The sequence below is a fragment of the Phoca vitulina genome, unplaced genomic scaffold (assembly GCF_004348235.1).
Source record: "Phoca vitulina isolate PV1807 unplaced genomic scaffold, GSC_HSeal_1.0 scaffold1, whole genome shotgun sequence".
Lineage (NCBI taxonomy): Eukaryota > Metazoa > Chordata > Mammalia > Carnivora > Phocidae > Phoca > Phoca vitulina.
The window spans coordinates 85,022,953-85,044,563 of NW_022589704.1; the positions used below are offsets into that span (position 1 = coordinate 85,022,953).

Below are 21,611 nucleotides of genomic sequence, written 5' to 3' on the forward strand. Positions count from 1 at the left end.
ATGCCCTGCTATAAAATGTAACATCTAGCAATTACATACTAAAGGATTTAAGGTGACATCATTCATCACAGTACATGAATGATCCTCCTGGCTAAATGGGAATTTAGTGTTAGGTAGCTGTAAAAGCTGCCCAAAAGCAGGTGTTATTGAAACAAACATTAGAAACTTATGACTACAACCTGGGGCATCCTGACCAAAGCTACTATCTCTATTATGGAGCCATTAGAAACCACCATAGGGTTGTATCCAAGTCAATTAGGAGAACAATTTACTAGAAATTTTATACTTATAGATGAAAGGGGCAAAGGCATAATCATTATTGATTTTGCTTTCTTTGTCAGGTGTTATTGTTGTTGGTGTTTTCTTATATCCTCTTCCTAAATAGAGACAGAGTAAGGGTGAGGAATTGAGCAATCTTCCCAGGAAAGATGAGCAATGTTCTTTCATGAGTCAAATGAAATGTTGTGAGGAAGGAAACATTTTAAGTGGCAAAAGAAGCTAGTAACAAGGGTAATACCAAGTATGCATTCACAGTGAAAATCTTAACCGAGAAACTTAAAATAAAACCCACAGTCTAACGTTTAAAAATAGGCATTTACAAGCTTTCTTGCACAGGATAATATTTATTCAATATTATAATTCTCTAAATTTAGTGCAATGGCTCTTTGTTATCTGACTTTTACTGAATCATAAGGGGATTAATGATATAGGCAAATATCCACTAGAAACTGAGTATTAACTATCAGATATCATCCTTGAATATCCGGGATTAAACTTCAACTCTCCTCTTGGGGCAATTTTAACTCATTATCTCCTATACTCTTCAGAGACCTGTGATCTGTATAAATATCCACTTTAAGGATAAGGATTTTCACTATGTATAAGGAGACATCCCACAGTTATTAGAAACTTAAAATATATACTAAAAATATAAAGGTAAACTTACTGCTTCTAATTAAGAATGAGTTAATGCACTGACGCTTGAGAAACAGTGAAATTTCTGAAATTACATTTTAACTATCTTGTTTCCAGTAAAACACACACTTCAGCTGAAAAATATTTGCCATTTAATTTGTAAATCCCTGAAGAAAGACGAAATCATAAGTCTCTTAAGTCATTAACAATTAATCAGATTTCTTTAATATAACAATTGAATGATGGGGAAGAAATCTGGAGTTTTATGAAGTCCTACACGTTTTTTCTCTTTCGACATTGTAAATTATGTTATTTCCGAAATCAAACTCAGTGAGTGGTAACAAAAAAATTCATGCTGGGATCCTGGTAAGGAATTTATAGCATCTCGTGTATATTCTTATTTAAGCAATACAGTGTATCTTTAGATTCAATAAATCTTCCTAATATTTGACTACATATTTATTTGCTAACAGACATGAGTGTCTATAAAATTAATCAGTCAATAACAGCCAAGAGTAAACTCCTTAGATATGCCATATACCAATATACTTTTATGTTCAGGACAAAAGATACACAAGTGAGCCATTGCCTCCCCTGAATCCTTCGTTCTGTGACAGAGAGAAAGGACTGCCATCAGGTGAATGACATTTAGGGCCAGGGGATTTCACGTCTATATTTTACCACATAAAGACAGCCCTCCTTCGAATACCTCGCCAGAGCCCCCAGCCAAAATCAAACCAGTGAAGTTGGTGCTGAAACACCAACTAGCCACCAGATGGCAGCAATGCTTTTATGAATAATGCAGCATTCTGTGCAGTCCATCTAAGATTTCCTATGTTAATAATAGAACAATCCTTACTTTAGTAAAAGGACAGATTTGTTCATAATGAAGCCAGCCATTTTTTTCATGTCACTGGTTATATTTTGTGGGGTCTATTTGCTTTCTTGTATTTGGGTCCCCCAAAATATTTATTTTCTTACACTTTAAACATCAAAGTGCTGTTGAATTTCATTTTGATATTGTGGTAGAAAATGCCTGTGGCTTGAAACAAATATTTTCCTTTCTGATGGACAAATAACATCTGTGGTTGTAAATGTTCCAGTGTAGCTGTCAAAAGAGAAGGGTTTCACATAATTTCCTGCCACCCTCATTGGTACATCCTACACATCAAAAGAGTGTGTTCATAACCTCCCTTTCTACGAATTGATTTCAAATCTACCACAGATCTCAAATATCAGAAGCTTGTCTTCTACTTGATGATGGGTGTTTGAATTTTGAAAAATGAAGCTTTGCTTAAATTCAAGTTAAAAAAAGAAACACAGAAACTATCGAGTCTCAGACAACCCCCCATATCAGTGCCTCTTTCCTTTTTGGAGCCGATTGCAGTAATTCTTTAATTTTGCCACTAAAGTTTTTGGTTTGCACATGTTCACCAAGGAAGTCAGGCTGGTAGAATTTCCCCAGTGCTGGAAATAAAATGTTAGGCAAATTGGTGGGACTAAAGCCAAGAATCTAATAGTGCTCTTCTAAAACAGAAATCCATCTAAACCCTTGATGTGAATGTTCCTTTCTTGGTCATTATCTGATCTGTTATCTGAAAGCAGTTCAAACAGCTCCCTTCCTGATTTCTCCTCAACATCAGGCATTTTATTTCATTGTTTCACTTAGGTCATCTCTCAACATCCTGTTTTGTTAAGATAAAATTTAGAGCAGCCTCCTCTCTTCTTCAAATAACAAGACTCCTTCACTCTTCTGCAGTGTTTTATATTTTTGCTTTTGAATATTTATTTTCTACCAAATTTTTAGTAACACATTTAACTCATATATTGAGAGATTCTATGCATAGATTCTACAAGTGGCCTCTCCAATTCTGTATGAGTGCTGGCATTTTCCTTTCATCTTAAACTTAGTGGGTTCTTTTCCCCCCTTGTGTTCATTTCAAACCTTTGTTTATGGATGCTTGCTTTGTTATTTTCTTATACTCCTTTAAACATTGCTCTGAGGTTTGAGAGTTTTGCTCACCACTGCCCAGATTTTTCTCCTGCTCAGTGGCTTGTGGCATATAAACACTGTGAATATATATATATATATATATATATATATATATACATATATATATACATTTTTTTTTTTCTCTTGCTTTCAGAACCAGCCTCATTACCTTATGTTTCTAAAAACTGAATGGCATTGGCTATTTATCTGCCAGTGATCCTAGGCTATCCAAAAGCACTCAATTTTATTTTACCCTGTGTCATCCTTATGGACAAGCTGTAAAATGTGATACCATTTACTGACCCCATCTATTATGTACCAGCTTTAGGGATTAAATCATTCCTTTTTCTGGAAGAAGCCTGTTTGCTATTTAAAAAAAAAATCATACTCAGCATGAAATAAACATGGCTGCTCTCTTTAAAAATATATAATAAGTGTTTTGAAACATACGTGAAAAGGGGATCCAGTGGCTTGAACGCTGTCTTGCCAGTATCAGTGTAATATCTTCTGGACTTTACAAGATGAAAGTCACAAATGGAGAACTATTACACTTGGTGATTCTACTTGGATCTCATGAAATCCCCAGCTGGCTGTGGTAGCTTTTGCTCAGGTGGGCATGGATGGCCTGAAGTTCCAGGGTTGATTTTGTGTAGCTCATTTAACCTCACTCTACTTCTGTGGACATGAGGAACTACACTGTCAGCCCATGAGTGGCACAGTGACCATCACACCAGTCCTCAAGGAATAGAGTATGTTCCGTGAAAGGAGGCGGTTTACATCATGTCAACAAATGAAGAACAGCATGTTGCATTTAGCCTTGTGTCAAATTAAAATCCAAAATTTATTCCAAATGCACAGCTCTTATCTTTGAGCAGACAGAGCCGGCCATTCCAGGAGACAATGTGAAGTGAGCTAACCAGAGATCTAAGCTCATTAGGTCACATGCATCCATTCTTCCACTAAAATGTTAGAAGGATAAGAAACCAACTTGACATTTTTCTTTTCTCTAAATCTTGATTTATTTTATTTTGGAATCTTAAAATCTTGGTTCCCTTGGCTAATTTGGTACTAAAATTTACTAACATGGCTATTGTCAATCTTTACTGTTATCCTGTTGCATTCTGCTTTGGTAATAGTTCAAAAGGAAATGAATACACAAAGATTGCATCTGGCCCTTCAGTAGGGAGTGGAATAAAGTAGCTGTGCAAATGCGTAAATACCCTCATAGACTACTAAGCTTCATGGGATCATCAGGAAAGATACGCTTGTTATTGTTTCCTCTAATAGTATACTCAGTTTCTCAGTATCTTAATTCAATACTTGAGACTATTTTTTTTTCCCAGAGAACTTTAGTCCTCAAAAATTGAACCTTCAAAAGGACAGTGGTCCCCAAGTCACCTGGTCTGAAAAAATAGGCGTGTTCTTTACTTGAAAGGTATATTCTCCATCCATCAACCTGTTTCTGTTTTTCCTTTCATCAGTCAGGCTACATGTTCCTTAGGTCTCACCTTGGATTCTTACAGTCAGTTTTATTTCCTGCCCCCAGGATCTTTGCTTTGCCGTAAATCTTAGACACCCTGACATTAATATTCCTAAATCAAAACCTCAATTACAAAATTATATCACTCCATTCATCAAAATTCTTCCGTGCAATCCCACTGGCAAAAGTGAAGGCAAAATCATAAAAATAATCATATCTCTTTCCCTTCAATAAGAAAATCACTATTGTCCCAATATCTCAGTGGGGGAATAAAGAGAGTTACCACTGTCTCTCTTTCATTTTTGAGCAGAGTTGCTGCACTTGTCTCTAGGTCCCCTTTTGCAAGTTGCTATCAATAACATGGTAGAGCCTTTCAGGGCAAGATGCCTGTCTTAAAGTATTTACTGGGAAAAGACAATAATTAATTAATTAAGACAATATAATTAATTATATTGATTAGATATTACATTAATTACACTATTTATATATAAGAATAGACTATTCAAAATGATTTCTGTAAGGTTTGAGGACACACATTCTTAGTTACAAAATAAATAAAAATATTTTCACTCAGGGTATTAAATCTTAGTCTACTGGATAAGTTCACAAGGCAGTACAGAGAAGAGAAGAGGAACAAAAATCCTGAATTGTTTCTCACACATATCGATGTCTCGTATCCAGATCCTTCCAAAATCCACATCTGGAATTTCCCTCAAAGTTTTGTGAGATGACAGGGTTAACAGATGAATAATAATACCTGGTTGCATTTATATTAAAATCAGCCTTTTGGAGTTGCCTTCAAATACGGATTGCCTCATTTTAATGTTAACACAGATGGGAGACAGGTGAGGGAAGGACTATTATCTCTTACTTCCTTGGTGTGAAAAACTCAAAAGTTGGAGGAAGGGATCCTGCCCTGGGTTTTACATACAGTTACAACTGACGTAGCCAAACTGGAACATGTGTCCCCAGATTCGCGTGCTCTCCCCACTGCACCTTCTGAATGATAGATGAATATCTAATAGGTAGATAAAATGATTGGGGACAAGCTAGAAAGCAACAACAACAACAACGAAAAACAACAAAAAAACCCAACTGTATTAGACATTAATGCTGCTCTTACTCAGGTTTATTTTTAATGCCATGCCTTTTAAGATACTGTGAGTAATTCTCTAAAGTGAAACCAGCTTTACTCGAAATCTAATGCATATATGAATGTGGAAGAATCATCCTTTTGCATTTAGTCTAACTACAAGCATTGAAAAATGAAAGAGAAAATTGGTAAAAGCTCAGATTTATTTTAAACCACCACTTTGAACAGAAGGAAATGGATAAGAGCAAAATACCAGTAGTTTTCCTTTTGGCTTAAAATGACATTTTCCGAGATGTTATTAAATTATCTTCACATTAATAAACTTAAGGAGTACTTAAACATTTTAAACTAAGACATACTCAGATCAGGAAGAGCAATCAAATTATGTTTAAATGTAAAGCATATCCATGGAAAATATTACATGAATATGTTTAATATACATTATAGCCAGAAGACCCCAACCGAAGTCAGAAAAGTAATACAAGTAATGATTCACTTTACTTTTAGGGACAGAACCTGTTCCCCTGAAATGTATTTAGATACTAAAAAAGGAATCTCAAATCCAGGAAATTCAGTCATGATTTTTGTCGAGGTTATAAATTGGTGCCAGGGAATGAAAACGGACTTTCATCGTGTTGAGTCATTTAACTGCCTTTTTTTTTTTCCCCTGCCTTTCAAGCAGGTAAATGATATAGTTCTAATCAGCCATAATTCATTAATAGTAGAATTATCTTATTTAAGGCACATAATCTATAAATGAGTCTGCTGCGTGTTCATGGGTAAAATTTTAAGTTTTATTTGAAAGGAAACTCAGGAACACTGAGGCCTACTCACTGTCTTGCTGTGAGAAACAGAAAACCTTTAGAGTATAAATGATTTCATTATCTTAGATAAATAATCCTCTACTGTCATATAGGTTGTAATGAAAAGGACCAAGGAAACAGATAGGATGTTTCTTATTCTTTACCCCTATTTACAAAAGGGAATAGAGTGGACACTCTGGAAATCATCTTGGAGGACAGAGACTATATTGTGGACACAATATCTTAAGATTTCTTTTGACAGTGAATTCTTTTTTTTAGCTAACAGAATGCCAATCTAGCCTTAACAGTAACCATTGAATGAGTTGAAAGGAGTCCAGTCCTCTGGTGTAATAAATACAAAGCAGTATGCCCTATAGTCTCTTTCTTGTTGTGCTCTGTGAGGAGAAAAAACTCACTTACACAAGAGTAAAGAATGTGTAGGGGCTAAGCTAAACAGCCTGGGACCATCTTCTATTTAAAAGGGGGTAGCTCCTTGGAGGTGGTCAATGTTTTTGACATAGAGCATCTATGGATGTGATAGACGCGTCATGAACTCCCTTCCCCTGACTTTCAAAAATATTTAACTCGGAGAGAGCCTTTTGTTTGAAGGAAGGAAATCTGAGTGAAAAAGTTCCTTCAACTTGGAAACAGGAAGATATTAATGGTTAAAAAAATTTACTTATTGTTTTAAATCCCCTTGCAGCCATTTGCTCGGTTGAACTTCCCACTGAAAAGCTTTGTAAATGCAGCTGTAACCATGACGGAAGAGAAGGGGACGGAGCACCGTGTGTCACAGAGACCGCCTGAAATACTGCCATCCTGTAACAGGGTTTTATTTAGTTATTACAACTATCTCTCTGTAAATGACAGTTAGGATTATTTAAGATTATGTTGTAATCCTTTTAATCCTCAGTGCTTTAAATTTCAGGCTAAACACCAAAGAGCAAACTAGCACTTAGCAGGAATGTTTAAAACATGTGATTTGAACATAAATCTTTTTATTCACTCTTTCCCTGATGAAGACCTCGCGCTGCTCTTAAGTTAACTAAGAAAACTTGTACCAGAGTTCATTACAAATCACTCGGTTGCTAAATGCTTTCTCGAGCTACATCAAACTTGTGATGGTCCTTGACAATTATGCTAAATGCAGAATTAAACGAAGGTTATTAGCAATGAACATTTACGGATATAACTTAGAATTTGCGTGACCTTTTATAAGTACAATGTGTCTTTCTGGGTTTGTGTGTACGCGTATGGAAATGGTCATTCTATTTCCTAAGGCGAGCTGTTAGACGCGGGTACATACATGGACACACATACATTATATCACAATCATACATTTGAAACACATACTAGGACTTGTCTATACGTACTTTATTATAGAAGCTCCTAATGATTTAAAAAATAAATAAATCATTTATTATTAAGAAGTACCAATTAGGCCAAAGAGTTTTCTGTTATAAAACAGGCAGATGTTCTGGAACTCAGTCAGCGAGCATCATTTTGACTTACTGAGAATTGTTGAATACCAAACCTTAAAACTTAATTAATATTGTCACTGTTATGTTACCACGTACCAATCAAGTAAGATTGAATCTACATCAAGAGTTTAGTAAGGCTTTGACTATGAAGGAAATTTGGCTTTTAATACAAAAAGAAAATGAACACCTTAAATGCCCCAATGGCATATACAAATGAACGAGACAAATGAAATCCTTCCATCTTTGTGTGTGTGTCACAGATGTGTGCTTCTGAGTCTTCCAGGCGCATGATTTTTTATTTGTTTTCCTATTCGTGTTAAGTTCGACTTCTTTACAGATGTTGTAATTCTGTGGCGTATAATTGCTAATCCATCAACTTTTTAAAGACAGATTTCAAATTTTAAATTATTTCTAATTTTGCTCTTCTTTGATTTTTCTTGAACCAAAAATCTCAATAGTCATTTGCTATCTGTAATCTATAATTCATAGACTGAGATTGAACACCAAGCCTAATTCAAACTTGGAATTTTAAAGCTATTTCTGATGTAGCACATCAGCTGAAGCTATGATGGTCTTTTTCAGTCAGGAAGAAACACTTCATTATTCTGTAGGTAATGAAACCCTTGTACACACACACTCAAACCCCGACAATGCCTTAATACCATGTTTTTGAGATATAATCATGTTTATTCTGATCATTTGAGAGTTAGACCAGCTAATGTATCTAATCAAATATTGATGCAAGTCATCTAGATTTAGCTCTCTGGCAAATCCTTTCCTATGCTTTTTTGTTAACAGAACTATAAAAGCTATTTATATTGTTCCTCTCAAAGGGTTTACCCTTGTAGTCTGTATCTATGGAAACGTATTAGTAAATTTTACCTAAGTTCATGTGTTTGGGTAATGAAAAGATGTCAACATGACAAGAAAACCACATGATTCACCCCAAAAAGAATGAAGCAGGAGTGAAATTGGAATCTTTCTTTAGCTTTGTTATTCACAGCATCCTTATAATCACTTCTTTCCTGTTTCTCTAAACTACAAGGGTACAAGACAAAAAGAGTTAAGCTGGATATAAGAACACTGATGTCCCATAAACTACTTAGGTACCTTACAAACAAAAGTAGCTGGCAAAGCTACTCCAAAAAGCTACCAAAAGTGAGAATAGTAGGGTTTTTTTTTTTTTTTAATATCTTTGGAAGTACCTATATTCAGAAATATAAAAAACAAGGAAAAATTATAGCAGGAGGCAGTCAGTCATATAAGGAAAGGTCAATCTCATATCATTAATATATATTATCATACATATCATCAATGCAGGTGGCTTAAATATAAATCTATGTATATTATGTTCAAAGCTATGTAAAATTATGCATAAATATTCTTCTTCCATATCTGCAGTCCTATATACATTGTATGTATTTGACTATCCTCCTCATTTTTTATCTAACTTAACTTTTCAAAAGACTAACAGAGGGAACAGAAAAAGGCTACCTTAGACCAACTCCAAGAGTTTCTATTGTCCAAGAATTATGTCAATGTCAATTTTAATGTCTTTATTTTATGACATGGGGACAAGGATGCTAAACTCATAATACATAATATAACAACACCACTTAACTCACCCAACCTAGTTCAGAACTATTCATACTGATCATCCAGGTTATCATAAAAGCTGGGAATATGACCTCTAATTTTTTTTTTATTTATTGCAGAATAACAAAAAAGAGTAAGAAATTGGGAGGCAGGCTATGTCACTGATTTACAATTCCTCTCTTCAAAACAAAATTTATTTTTCTTTTCTTGATTCTGTAAATTCAGATTCTAATCACTTTTGGCTATATTTAGTCCTTTGATTTCTAGGCAAGTATGTTTAATTTTCTTTATTTTTTTCTTCTTTCTTTCTCTCTTTTGGTAAAAAGAAATAAATCTCCAGCATATAAAAAATGAATGCCTGAATAGAATAAAAGCAGGACCAGAAAAATAGGTTATTCTAGAAATGTTAACGTGGGTCCAGTTTATTTGGTAGACCTGGATTAGCATCTGGGAAATGCAGACCTGGAGACCAGTTCTTTTCTCCCCAGGGAGAGCTCAGATAGGAAATGTCACCCATCTACACTTCTATAAGACCCAATATATTAATTTCACTGATGCATTTGAGAATGGAATCGACCTTTTTTCAAGAGCCAAAATGGTCTTAGGAGGCATTTAATATAGTAATTATAATAATCTAGTTCCTGGCTACTAAATGATATAAGTCCTAAAATATACCTAGAAAATTATTGGTTACTTTGGAAATATAAAAGTAAGTTAAATCTCACATAAAGATAGAAAAAGATAAACCTCCATAATTTAAAGTTATTAATTGCCAAAGGGATCTTAGTAACATCATATATGAAATATTCAGTTTTCTCATTTCCTTTCTTTCAAGGATCTCATCTGGTTCTTTTCATTCAATGGAACATGATTGAAATTATTAATCATAGTTATTTTTTCCCAAAAATTAAATTATGCAATACAAAAATATCCAATTTCTATAGCTTTTCAGCTCTTTCCATCCCCCTAAGTTACACTGGTAAATGTAATGTATGACTAGGGGCAGGAATGGAAATGAATGCAAAAAGTTTATATCTGAAAGTTCCGCAATAAATCTATTTAAGTCAAGCACTCTAGGTTTGAACCCCAAACAGCTATCAAATACAATGCAACACTCAATGACTTTGAGTGTAGAACTAGTCAAGACACAACATATATTTCCTATTTAGATAGCGACCAGTAACCAAGGAAAAGCCACAAAATGAACTAAAATTCAACAAGGAGGCTAAATCAGTTTTTCACAGTGACCTTCAAACAACTAGTTCATGCACATGAAAACATCACAACAAAGAAGTATATGTTGAGAGCTCACATTTAGAAGTAAGAGGAATAAATTTAATATATGTAACACTCTTACCTGAAAGACATTCTTTCGGCTTGATTTTTCCTTGGCCCATTCAATATGTGCTCCACACAAATCCACACTTTCTGGTTTGTGCCCAGTTTTCTGTAAACAAAATTGAAATAAGAATAAAAAGCATACATCATTGGTGATGCATGTCAGGAAAAATAAAAGTTTATTGAGTTAGCGGCTTTACATAGTTATAGTATAAAGCCTTTCTTTTCCTTTTCTTTATTTTTTTTTTCAGTTTCAAAGAGATATCTGCACCCTCATGATCATTGAGGCATTATTTACAATAGCCAAGACATGGCAACACCTAAGTGTCTGTTGACAGAAGAATGGATAAAGAAAATGACATGTAGATACAAATATAGATACAGATATAAATATCGATCCACATGGAAAAATTATTCAGCCATAAAAAAGAAGGAAATCCTTCTATCTGTGACAATATGGATGAACCTTAAGGGTGTTATGCTAAGTGAAGTCAGTCAAACAGAAGAAAACAAATACTGCATGATCTCACTTACATGTGGAATCTAAAAAAGTCAAACTCCTAGAAACAGAGAGTGGTTACCAGGGGCTGGGGAAGTAGGGAGATGTCGGTTAAAGGTACAAAATAAATAAATAAATAAATAAATAAATTAAATAAATAAATAAATAAATATAAATAAATAAAATAAATAAATAAAATCTTTAAAAAAAGAAGGTACAGACTTTTAGTTAGAAGATGAATAAGTTCTCTGAATCATTGCACAGCATGGTAACAAGAGTTAACACTACTGTATAATTGAAAGTTGCTAGGAGAGTAGATTTTAAACATTCTCACCACACACACACACACACACACACACACACAGGTAACTATGTGATGTAGTAGATGTGTAAACTAATATTAACGTGGTAATCACTTCACAATATTTACATATATCACGTCATCACTCAGTACACCTTAAACTTACACAATGTTGTCATTTATATCTCCATAAACCGGAAGAAAACCCCAGATTTAATAAATGTTTCTTAGGTGCCAACTGTGCACCTTTTGGAAGTTCATTTTTCAGACTTTTAAGACGATACATGTGAGTATACGTATATTTGTATTTAATGAATTTAATTTAGACCAAATAGATTATAGCATGGGCCTCCTTTTGCATGAAACAATGTGGATGTTACCTAAAAGCTTCAGTAATTCATAATAATTAACAGAGATATTATCTATATTTGTTCCTTCATACTTTATTTTATTTTTTTAAAGATTTTTATTTATTTATTTGAGAGAGAGCAAAAGCAGGGAGAGGGAAAAGCAGGCTACCTGATGAGCAGGGAGCCCTACACGGGGCTCAATCGCAGGACCCTGGGATCATGACCTGAGCCAAAGGCAGATGCTTAACTGACTGAGCCACCTGGGCACCCCAATTCTTCATATTTTAATTTGATTCAAGTGTATCACATTTATATAACTTTAAATTTCCAGAACTCAGTACATTAAACAAAAGCTCACTTGTTTGGGAAATTTCTTTATTTTCAAAGGAAGTAATGCCATATTTCAAAAACTCCAACTATTTTTCAGATGTTCTGAGCTACTCTAGTTTTCTCTATAAATTGACTATTTTTCTCAAACAATTTTTCCATAGAATAGTTTAAACTTTTAGTATAAGAGGCATATAATATTTTAACAGTATGAAATTTACTTTAAAATGAAATTATGGGGGCTCCTGGTGGCTCAGTCGGTTAGGTGAACTGACTCTTGATTTTTGGCTCAGGTCATGATTTTGGGGTCATGGGATCGAGCACCACATCGGGCACCTCACTCGGTGGGGAGTCTATTGGGGATTCTCTCTCTCCCTCTGCCCCTCCCCCCCACTCCCGCCCCCTCTCTCAAATAAATAAATAAATCTTTAAAAAAAATAAAACATGAAATTATGGAAGAATGGCAAAGATGCTATAAGAAATCTGTTCACAATTGTTGCCTCATAGCCAGTATGTCCAGTTCTATCAGTTTAATAGAAATAGACTATTTCTTCAGAAAGGCCAGAAATATGGGGGATTTACAGTAAATTGTGAGTTGTTTTTTGTTTTTTTTTTCTTCTTGGCAACTAAATAAAATTTTCTTGGGACAGGAAACATTGTATAAGCCAAGCATAACTTCCCTTCAGGATAAATTCAGCTGTCAGGACAGCCATGGAGAGCATATCTTTTCTCTGTTATCTGGTAGTAATCTCATGAGAAGCCAATCAAGATGAGGATGCCTCTTACAGATGCTTCAGCCAGTGAAATATTTTTACGGGTTCACCCGTACTCTGCCACCCAGGTGATCACTATTGTGGAAGACCTCAAAGCATGATAACGATGTTCATTGTCGAGTGATTTATGATGCAGAAAAATTAAAACAACCTGCTTCTTCTACAGTTAATTAGATTATGGGATACTCAGAATCAACAGAAATAATCATTAAGAGTATGTAACAAAAGAGATGATCTTTCCCATATAATGCAGTACAGGAAAAAAAAAGATGGAATTATTTTATAGAAGAAGCACTTTTAATGTGCCAAGCACTTTTCTGTTTTACAACTATCAATTCACTTAATTCTTTTAACAACTGTATTAGGTAGGTACTATTATTATCACCATGTTACAGGTAATAATATGCTAGAATATTTAGGTACACTTTCCCAAGGTAACACAGGTAGAAAAGGAGGAGCCCGGATTAAATGAGGGCAGTGTCACTCCAGAGTCTACTCCTAACTACTGTGCAGTCCTTGAAAATTGAACATTCACTGCTATCACGTTCATGTTTAAACATGTAACATTTTGGGAAAAGATATGACTTTCTTATTAGACCCTAGTGCAGAGATATTGGTCTTGTTTCTGTCCTTCTCTGTTTAACTCGATCTTCCCATTGGGCCTTTACACCACCTGTTTACCTGGAAAACCTCCCAATCTTCACATGGTTGACTCCTTCTTATCCATCAGGTCCCAGATAAATGTCACCTTGTCAGAGGTCTTTTCTGACTGTCTTATATAAAAGAGAGCTGTCTTCCAGCTTACTCTCTATCTCACTACTTGTTTTAATTTCAATGCAGCCTTCTTCCTAACTGAAATTAACATTTATATTTTTATATGCTGTCTGTTTTTCTCCCACTAAAATTAAGCTCCCTGAGCTGGGGCCTGGTTTGCCTTTTCCTCCACTATCTTTCCCAATGTATGGAACAGTGCCTGGCACAAAGTTGTTGTTCAATGAATATTTTGCTGAATTCATAAATGAAGGAAAAATACCAAAATGCAACTAGCTTTTGTGCTTTGGAAGTAAGGTTTGGGCATCTAAAAATTCCCCATGTTACAACAATTACGATTTATATTTGGTTTTGGAAAAGTGAAAAACAGTTTAATGGACTCATGTGGATTGAACCCAGTATTTCACAGAATCATTCAATAGACATTAACTGCACACTTACTATACGTCAAGTGTTAGCCATTGTGTTGGGCACTGGGACTCCAGGGGTAAGGAAGATACTCACTCTTCTTTCAGAATCCCATACCAGCCTCAGACTCTATATATTTTCAATAGACTTTCTCTCTATGGCAAAAAGCAACCTAAGCTTTTCCAGAGTTCTCACCATCCAGCTCTGCCACACTCTTCTCATCAGCATCATACATTAAATCCCATAGCTTTGGTCCTGGCTTGGATTTTTCTCAGTCTGAACTCTGCCCATCATTCAGTCACCTCCCATGACCCTGACCTTGATTCATGCATTCTTCATGAACCCAAGGCTTCACCTCCTCTCCATTTCAGCAATCTTCATTCTGCTTTTCATCTAACAAATCCCATGTTCTGAGTTTTCATTACTTCCACCCTGTAATGTTGGCTTTTGATGTGATTGGAATCACCAGACCTTTTGTGTACCCCTCCAGGCCCTTCGTGGTTTTACTTCCTTCCACGAACAGGCCTACGTCCCCAACTCAGCAGCCACTTCAATACTCCCCCATCTCTCACTCTCTTGCTTTCCCCCATGTGATGATCCACTCCACACTTTCATCCACTTTTCCTTCTTCTACCATTTTCCTCATATCCCCTAATTCTAGAGAAATAACTTTTGACTACTCAGAGTAGTAACATTACAAATAATGGCCACTTTCTTCAGCTGGGTTTTTAACTCTACTTAGGGGGAAAAAAAAAAAACAAAAACCTGTGATAAAGACACTTAACATATCCATGAAATCATTACCAAGACCAATGTCATCAACACTTAGCAAACTTTTTGTGTGTTCCTAGTCACTTTCTGTTCTTCCTCATAACACCTCTCTCCCAAGCTTCACCCCTTTCCAGTAGCCCATCAAATGGCATTCTCCTAATTTGCAGAGATCATATAGCCCTTGAGCTAGAACTTTCGCCACTCTTTCCACTTTCATAGTCCGTGTAATCAAAATGAACAAACATAAACTTTAATAAATCCCTATATGTCGAGCCCTCTGAAATCTTTATATCAATTTCTCATTTATTCCTTACAACAGTCTTGTGCGGTTGTTACCCTTGCCTTCAACTTACAATGTGGAGAAACTCAAGCAAGGAGTGCTTAAGTGCCATACATAAGCTCACGCACTTAATATGTGCCTGAGCTGAGCTAGGAATTCACTGTCCTCTGATTCCAAGTCCCAAGTTCTTGATTACAACACAATACATGACCTCCTCTCCATACCTAGCCTTTCCTCCTACTAGGTCACATGATGAGAATTAACATTTTCTCTCTCTTCCTTGTAAGTGTGATCATTTCCCATATTCTGTTCTGGCTCCTGGACATTTGGATCTGCGTCTGTGATTCTGGTGCACCTGTCTAATGAACTCCTATGCCTGGCATGACAGTGGCATCTATGAACATCCAAATCTCCTGGCCTGTTGTTGCCAGACAGTGCATGATCCACTCACAAAGCATGTCCTTTTCTGTCTCAGAGGAAGAGATGCTCCTTCTTCAGCCCAAGGCTTTTCCTTTCTGGTTCCTAATTCTATCTAATCCTCTTCCTCATTTTCTGAGTTGTCCCTTTTCTCCTACATTTTCAACCTCCCTCTCTCAAATAGATTACATCCTTTAGCCCACAGCCACATTCAAGTCACTCCTGTTCAAAAAAATCTATAAGTTTATGCAAGCATCAATCCCACAATCTTGCTTGTTCTCAATCTCACCTATTTCTTTTCCATGATTGCCAGGATTCTTGAGTTTTCTGCAGTCACATTCTCTGCTTGCTCATGTTTCATTCTCTTCTCAAGCCACTGCAGGCTTTTACTCTCTTCCTTAACTAATCTAAAATGGTTTTCTATGTCATTTTATTTTTATTTTTTTAATTAACATATTATGTATTATTTGTTTCAGGGGTACAGGTCTGTGATTCTTCAGTCTTACACAATTCACATCACTCACCATAGTACATACCCTCCCCGATGTTAATCATGAAGGTCAACAAAAACAGTCTGATGCCTTCTCCCCCATCATCCTTCTACTTGAACTCTGGACTGTTAGATTCTGCTCCTTTTCCTTAAAAGTTTCTACCCCTCAGCTATGGAGACATTTTCTCTCTAAATTTTTATTTCACCTTTTATACTCTCCCTTCTCTGTTTCTTTACTGACTTCTCTTCCTCTTCCCACTTCTTAAGTGTTGATAATCCCTGGTTTACTGTTCTAGGCCATCATTATTTCTTATAGTTTATATGCCTCCTATGGATTTGGTCTTGCTTCTGGTCTGATCCATCACTTGGGACATATTGACTCCTCAATTTTTCCTCTGGCCCCCAGCTCCCGCTTATGTACCAGAACTGTGTTTTCTAACTAACTACCACTAGGCTGTAGCACAGACACCTCTGTGAAATCATTGTCTTCTTCTCAGACTTGCCTTCTTTTCTCTGTTGCTTGTCTTGCTTAATTATCCCCTATCCTCTTCACCTTCTTCATTTTCTTAATTCTTCCCTTTCCTTTACCACTTAAAGCAAACAATAGCCTGAATAGCCTGAAACAGAGCCTGAATTCCAGAATGAACTCCATCTTCTTCATCTCATGAACGCAGCCTCATTTAAGCTCTTATTTTCTCTCATCTGAATTCTCTCACTGTCTCCTCTGGGTCCACAAAAAAACCATTTCATTTCATTCTCTACATTTTGACTTTTTTCCTTAAAACACAAATCTTACCATATTTCTTCTGGAAAACGTGTTATCTACAGGATAATGCACAAATCTCTCAGTAGGGTATACAGGCTCTTTTACATCATTTCCCAACCATCCTCCTGAGTTCCCTTTATCCCTCCTTCTTCTACAACCAACCATGCTAAATTCATGGCAGTTCCAATATCCACCGTGATTTCACAGCCCTATACGTTGGATGCACCCTTTTCATCTGGAACACATTTATTTTTCTTCGACCCACTCTGGATCGTTTTGATGATGTAACTCCAAAATAATCTCCATGAGGTGTTCTTTTAGCTCTGCTGGCCCAGTCTCTTCTCCCCACCATCTCCCCTATTCTAAAATCCATTTTGTTACAATTCTTTTTGTTATACAATAGAGAATTAGAGTGGAAAATTTCCAGATTCCTTACAAAATAAATAATACATCTCAGGATAATAGTTTACAAAATGAGATCATTTACAAAATGTAATTTAATAGTTTACAAAATTAAAACACAATATTCCCATTCATATTGATCTTTAATAGGAAATGACCTTATGTCACAATCAAAGCAAATGATAGAGTTTGGGATCAATTCAGAAGTATACCAGAAAAAGTTAAATTGATTTGAGTAAAATTCAGTAAATAAATATATCAGCTTCAAGAAGAGAAAACTAAGATATATTGATAGAGGAGTATATAAAAATGATCCTGCTCAGTAGTTCATTATTACAAAGCTAAAGCAGAAAGACCTAGGCTTGAAGAACAATGCTAAGAACTCAGATTTATTAGAGGGAAAAATTTTCAGAATTTAAACATTGTTAAACACTGGAACAAGTTTTTCAGAAAAGTTGTCGAATTTATTTGGAAGACAGTCAAGATTTTATTCAAGAAGGCTGAAATTAAAGAATCCTTTAATAGAAAACATATTTCTGATTCTACAGCTATAAAACACAAGAAAAAGTCTGCTAATGAACTACATGATGCCAATGGATCATATTGTACATCATTATAAAAATATACTTTTTAAAAATTGACTAAATTTGGATTTAAATCTAAGAGTGTACTTATCATATCTCTTCTGAGGTAAACTTAAAATATAAATGACTGATTTTTTAAATATTTAAATAGAATTATTTAAAAGTTACTGCTTCTGGACAATGAAATATAAAAACCTCTTTGTTGGGGCAATGTGAAGTCATTAAAAATTGATCCTGGGTTTTGTCCACTTCTGATTTTTATTATTCTTTTAGTTTATCTTTACTATTCCCCAGTAATAGCTGACAGGGTATCCTCTCTGTCTTTTTCTCTGACTTAGATTAAACCTTTGGGATTATGTTTTCCATTTTTTATGGGAAATTTGGGGCCCTTTAATGCACATTAAGAAAATATCAAAGGCCAGATGTTCTTTTGCTTGATGGCATTTTCCATGAGGAAGACTGGGCATGTGTGTAGGCAACAAATCACTGGACCACTCATTATCCTACCCTTATCACTAGATGGGGTTACAAAAAAACAAAACAAGACTCAGATTTTATGAAACAGGTTATTAGCTACCATTTTTTATTTTGGATTAATTGCTATTCCAGAATATAGACTCAGATTGTCCTTATCAGTTTGAAACATGAAACACAAAATCTGTTTAGAGGAATTAAGTTTTATCACATAACTGGTTTTGATTCTAGAAAATCACTCATGGAGGAGGATAAAACTCACTTATAAATTCTCATTTGGGCAAAATGATTTAGGAAAGAATGCCTCATGGATACCTGATCTTATTAATGTCTAAAGTATGGCCGCTGTCAGCATAGAAGACGATACTGGGATTGTTAAGATGTGGGTTTTATGTATATGAATATAAATGATGTTAATAATAACTGAAATTGTTTCTACAGTGAAATTTCTCAGTATATACAAGACCAAATCAAACCAGATTTTCAGAAAAGCAATTCTTTGTTGGTGACTTTGGGCACTAGAATGTTGTATGTTTGGGCTTTTTGTTTGTTTTTTGAGGAAAAAGTATGCTCTCCTTTTCAAGAAATGAGCAGATACATTGCATTTAGTTCTGAATCCAAATCTTGCCAGAATAAATACAATAGTTTCTATTTAGTCTATTTTTGTTGTATGCTGATACTGTCTTCCATTTGCATTACATAAAAAGCTATTTAATTTTGCAAGGTGACTAGCTTGGACACATTTTTGGTGCCTCAGGTGCTCCCTCAGAGTCCTTACCTAGACCCTCATCCCGTAAGTCTACCTCAGCTATCCCTGCAGATAACCAGCCTGCTTGAACCCATTTGGTCCCACTTCCTGAGGATGGCCAGTCACCTTTTTGGAATTCGAGGCCCTCTCTCCTGGCTGCCAGAGTGCAGACAGGCTTTTTGTTCTTCATCCACTTCCAGATTTGTATAAAGTGCCACTTTACAGGGTATAGGATCTGGCTTTCTGAATAGCCATCCAAAGGTGTGCCCAGGGTTCATAGGATGCAGGCAGTGAAGACTCTGGGTGGTGAACTTTAGCCAAAAGGAAGCAGGAAATGGGAAGAGACATAGCAGATAAATTCCTTCTCCTCCAACCCTCCTTCCCTCCCACACACTGCCTCATGCTTTCTCCAAACATGCTTCTTTCTAAGACAAGTGCTGCAGCTGCCCAGTGATTCTCTGTGTCTCTTTGAGGTTCACTGGAGAGTAGCAGCCTGCTTGATGACACAGCCCCTCCACTATTCCCCCATCATTTCCTGCCTCGCTTCCTTTGTGACTCACTCTCTAAATCATGGATTCATGCCTTCCAATAAAAGGATGGGCACTGAATTCAGGCCTTGTTCTCTGGAGAATCAGGGCTGAGATCACTGATCCTTGTGGCAGAGATGAATAGTGCTACACCAAAGTGTGTGTTGTCACAGGGAAGGAGCTCACCAGCCAGGGACTCCATTTTTTCCCGGCCCTCTTTGCATCAACATGTGGCCACATTACGCACTGTCATCACTGGAATGGGAGCAAGAACGATGTGAGGCGCTTATGGGCTTACAGCTTTAAAGAGCACGCAGACCTTCTCATGTTCTCTCTACCTTTTCCTCATCGGCCACTAGGAGTTTGCAGAACCAACAGATGAGAGAAGCACCATCTAGCAGAAAACTGACCAGGGATACCTGTTTTGGACTTTGGTATGAGTAAGAAATGAGGTTCTGCAGAAATTTTGGATTGTATTTGGACAGCAGGAAGTGTTCCCCTACCTGAAGTCTTTATATTAAGGAAAATGAAGACAAGGATTTTAAGGACACTGCCATTAAGTGGCAATCTGGACATCTGAATCCAATTGGCTTCCAGTGACTTTTCTCTTAGCCACTATACTCTATTGCTCCATGTAGTAATAACAACGATAATAATAAATACAATTAGTATTTATCATTGCTATGTGGCAGGCATGCTGTATCAGTTTTCTCAATAATCTCACAATAACTGTCTGAGGTAGGTACTCCTATTAACCTCACATTGCAGGTGAAATATCCAAGGATTATAGGAATAAATAAAATGTGAACCTGATGGGGCGCCTGGGTGGCTCAGTCGTTAAGCGTCTGCCTTCGGCTCAGGTCATGATCCTGGGATTGAGCCCCGCATTGGGCTCCCTGCTCAGCGGGGAGTCTGCTTCTTCCTCTGCCCTTCTCCCTGCTCCTGCACTCTCTCCTCCTCTCTCTCTCTCTCTCAAATAAATAAATAAATAATCTTAAAAAAAATAAAATAAAATGTGAACCTGGGATTCTCAACCCAGGTGGTCTAACTTATTCCACCTGATATAGTATACTGCTTCCCAGAGCATTTCAACTCAGTAGTGAACTGTTAAGAAAGACCAAATACATAACAGTCATTTAATCTCAAAATGCACTGTCGAGTAAAAGTCTATTTTATCTTAGAGAAATGCAAACTCTAAATCAGATGCATTACATTGACCAAAATGATAAACCACAGAGAGTCAAACTTCATAATTAAAATAGTTTTCTGAGAGAGCCTAAGGTGAGGTTTATTGGACAGTAAGCTATTATCCATTTATAAAGCATCCTATCAATTTCATAGATTTTTGTGGTTATTAAAAATTATGTAAGATACAGAATTTATTGCAGTTAATGGCTAAATCTTGAGAGAATTATAACCAGAGAACATGGCTTCATTTATAGTAATATTGATCACTTGATTTCATTTTTTTCCTTACAATGTTTATGCTAATAAAACACTAGAATTCAATTTCTTTTCTTTCTTTCTTTCTTTTCATCCCTACCCATCATCCTCCAGATTTTGGAGTATCATTTTTCTCTAATTTTTAAAGGTCTGATGAGGCCATATGATAGTGTAGTCTGTGACTATACTAGAAACTGCCCCGATGTTAACAATCCTGACTTTGCCAGAGCACTATCATTAGGAGAATTAAAATATTAAGCAGAAATTTAAGATGCCTTCATTAGACTAAGTTTGGTAGGTCTATTGTTTGCCCCTCCAATGCTTATGATCTTTTTGAGCAGGGATCCAAATAAGGGCTCAATACTCACTTTACAAAGATAAAATAATTCCATATTCATTTTGCACAGAATACTCAATAATTCATGAATAGCTTTCTGATTGAAACTATTTTCATCTTTTTTGCTAAATCACATCATTTTACTCCCATAAATAAGTCCATTTTGTTATTAAAGCCATACTACAGTAAATGAGCATTAGATGTATTACATTATTTAATTAATGCTTGTGTTCATTATTTACAT

The 21,611-nt window shown here is 35.8% G+C and overlaps 1 protein-coding gene across 2 annotated transcripts in view; it reads right to left on the reverse strand.

Moving 5' to 3' along the window:
• The window catches only part of ARHGAP15 (Rho GTPase activating protein 15), a 602,789-nt gene that overhangs the window by 463,512 nt on the left and 117,666 nt on the right, over window positions 1–21,611 (reverse strand). For both annotated transcript variants that reach the window (XM_032411154.1, XM_032411161.1), the window contains exon 7: window positions 10,719–10,808. In XM_032411154.1, the coding sequence (XP_032267045.1) occupies window positions 10,719–10,808 (90 nt within the window). The remainder of the gene's footprint in view (window positions 1–10,718; window positions 10,809–21,611) is intronic.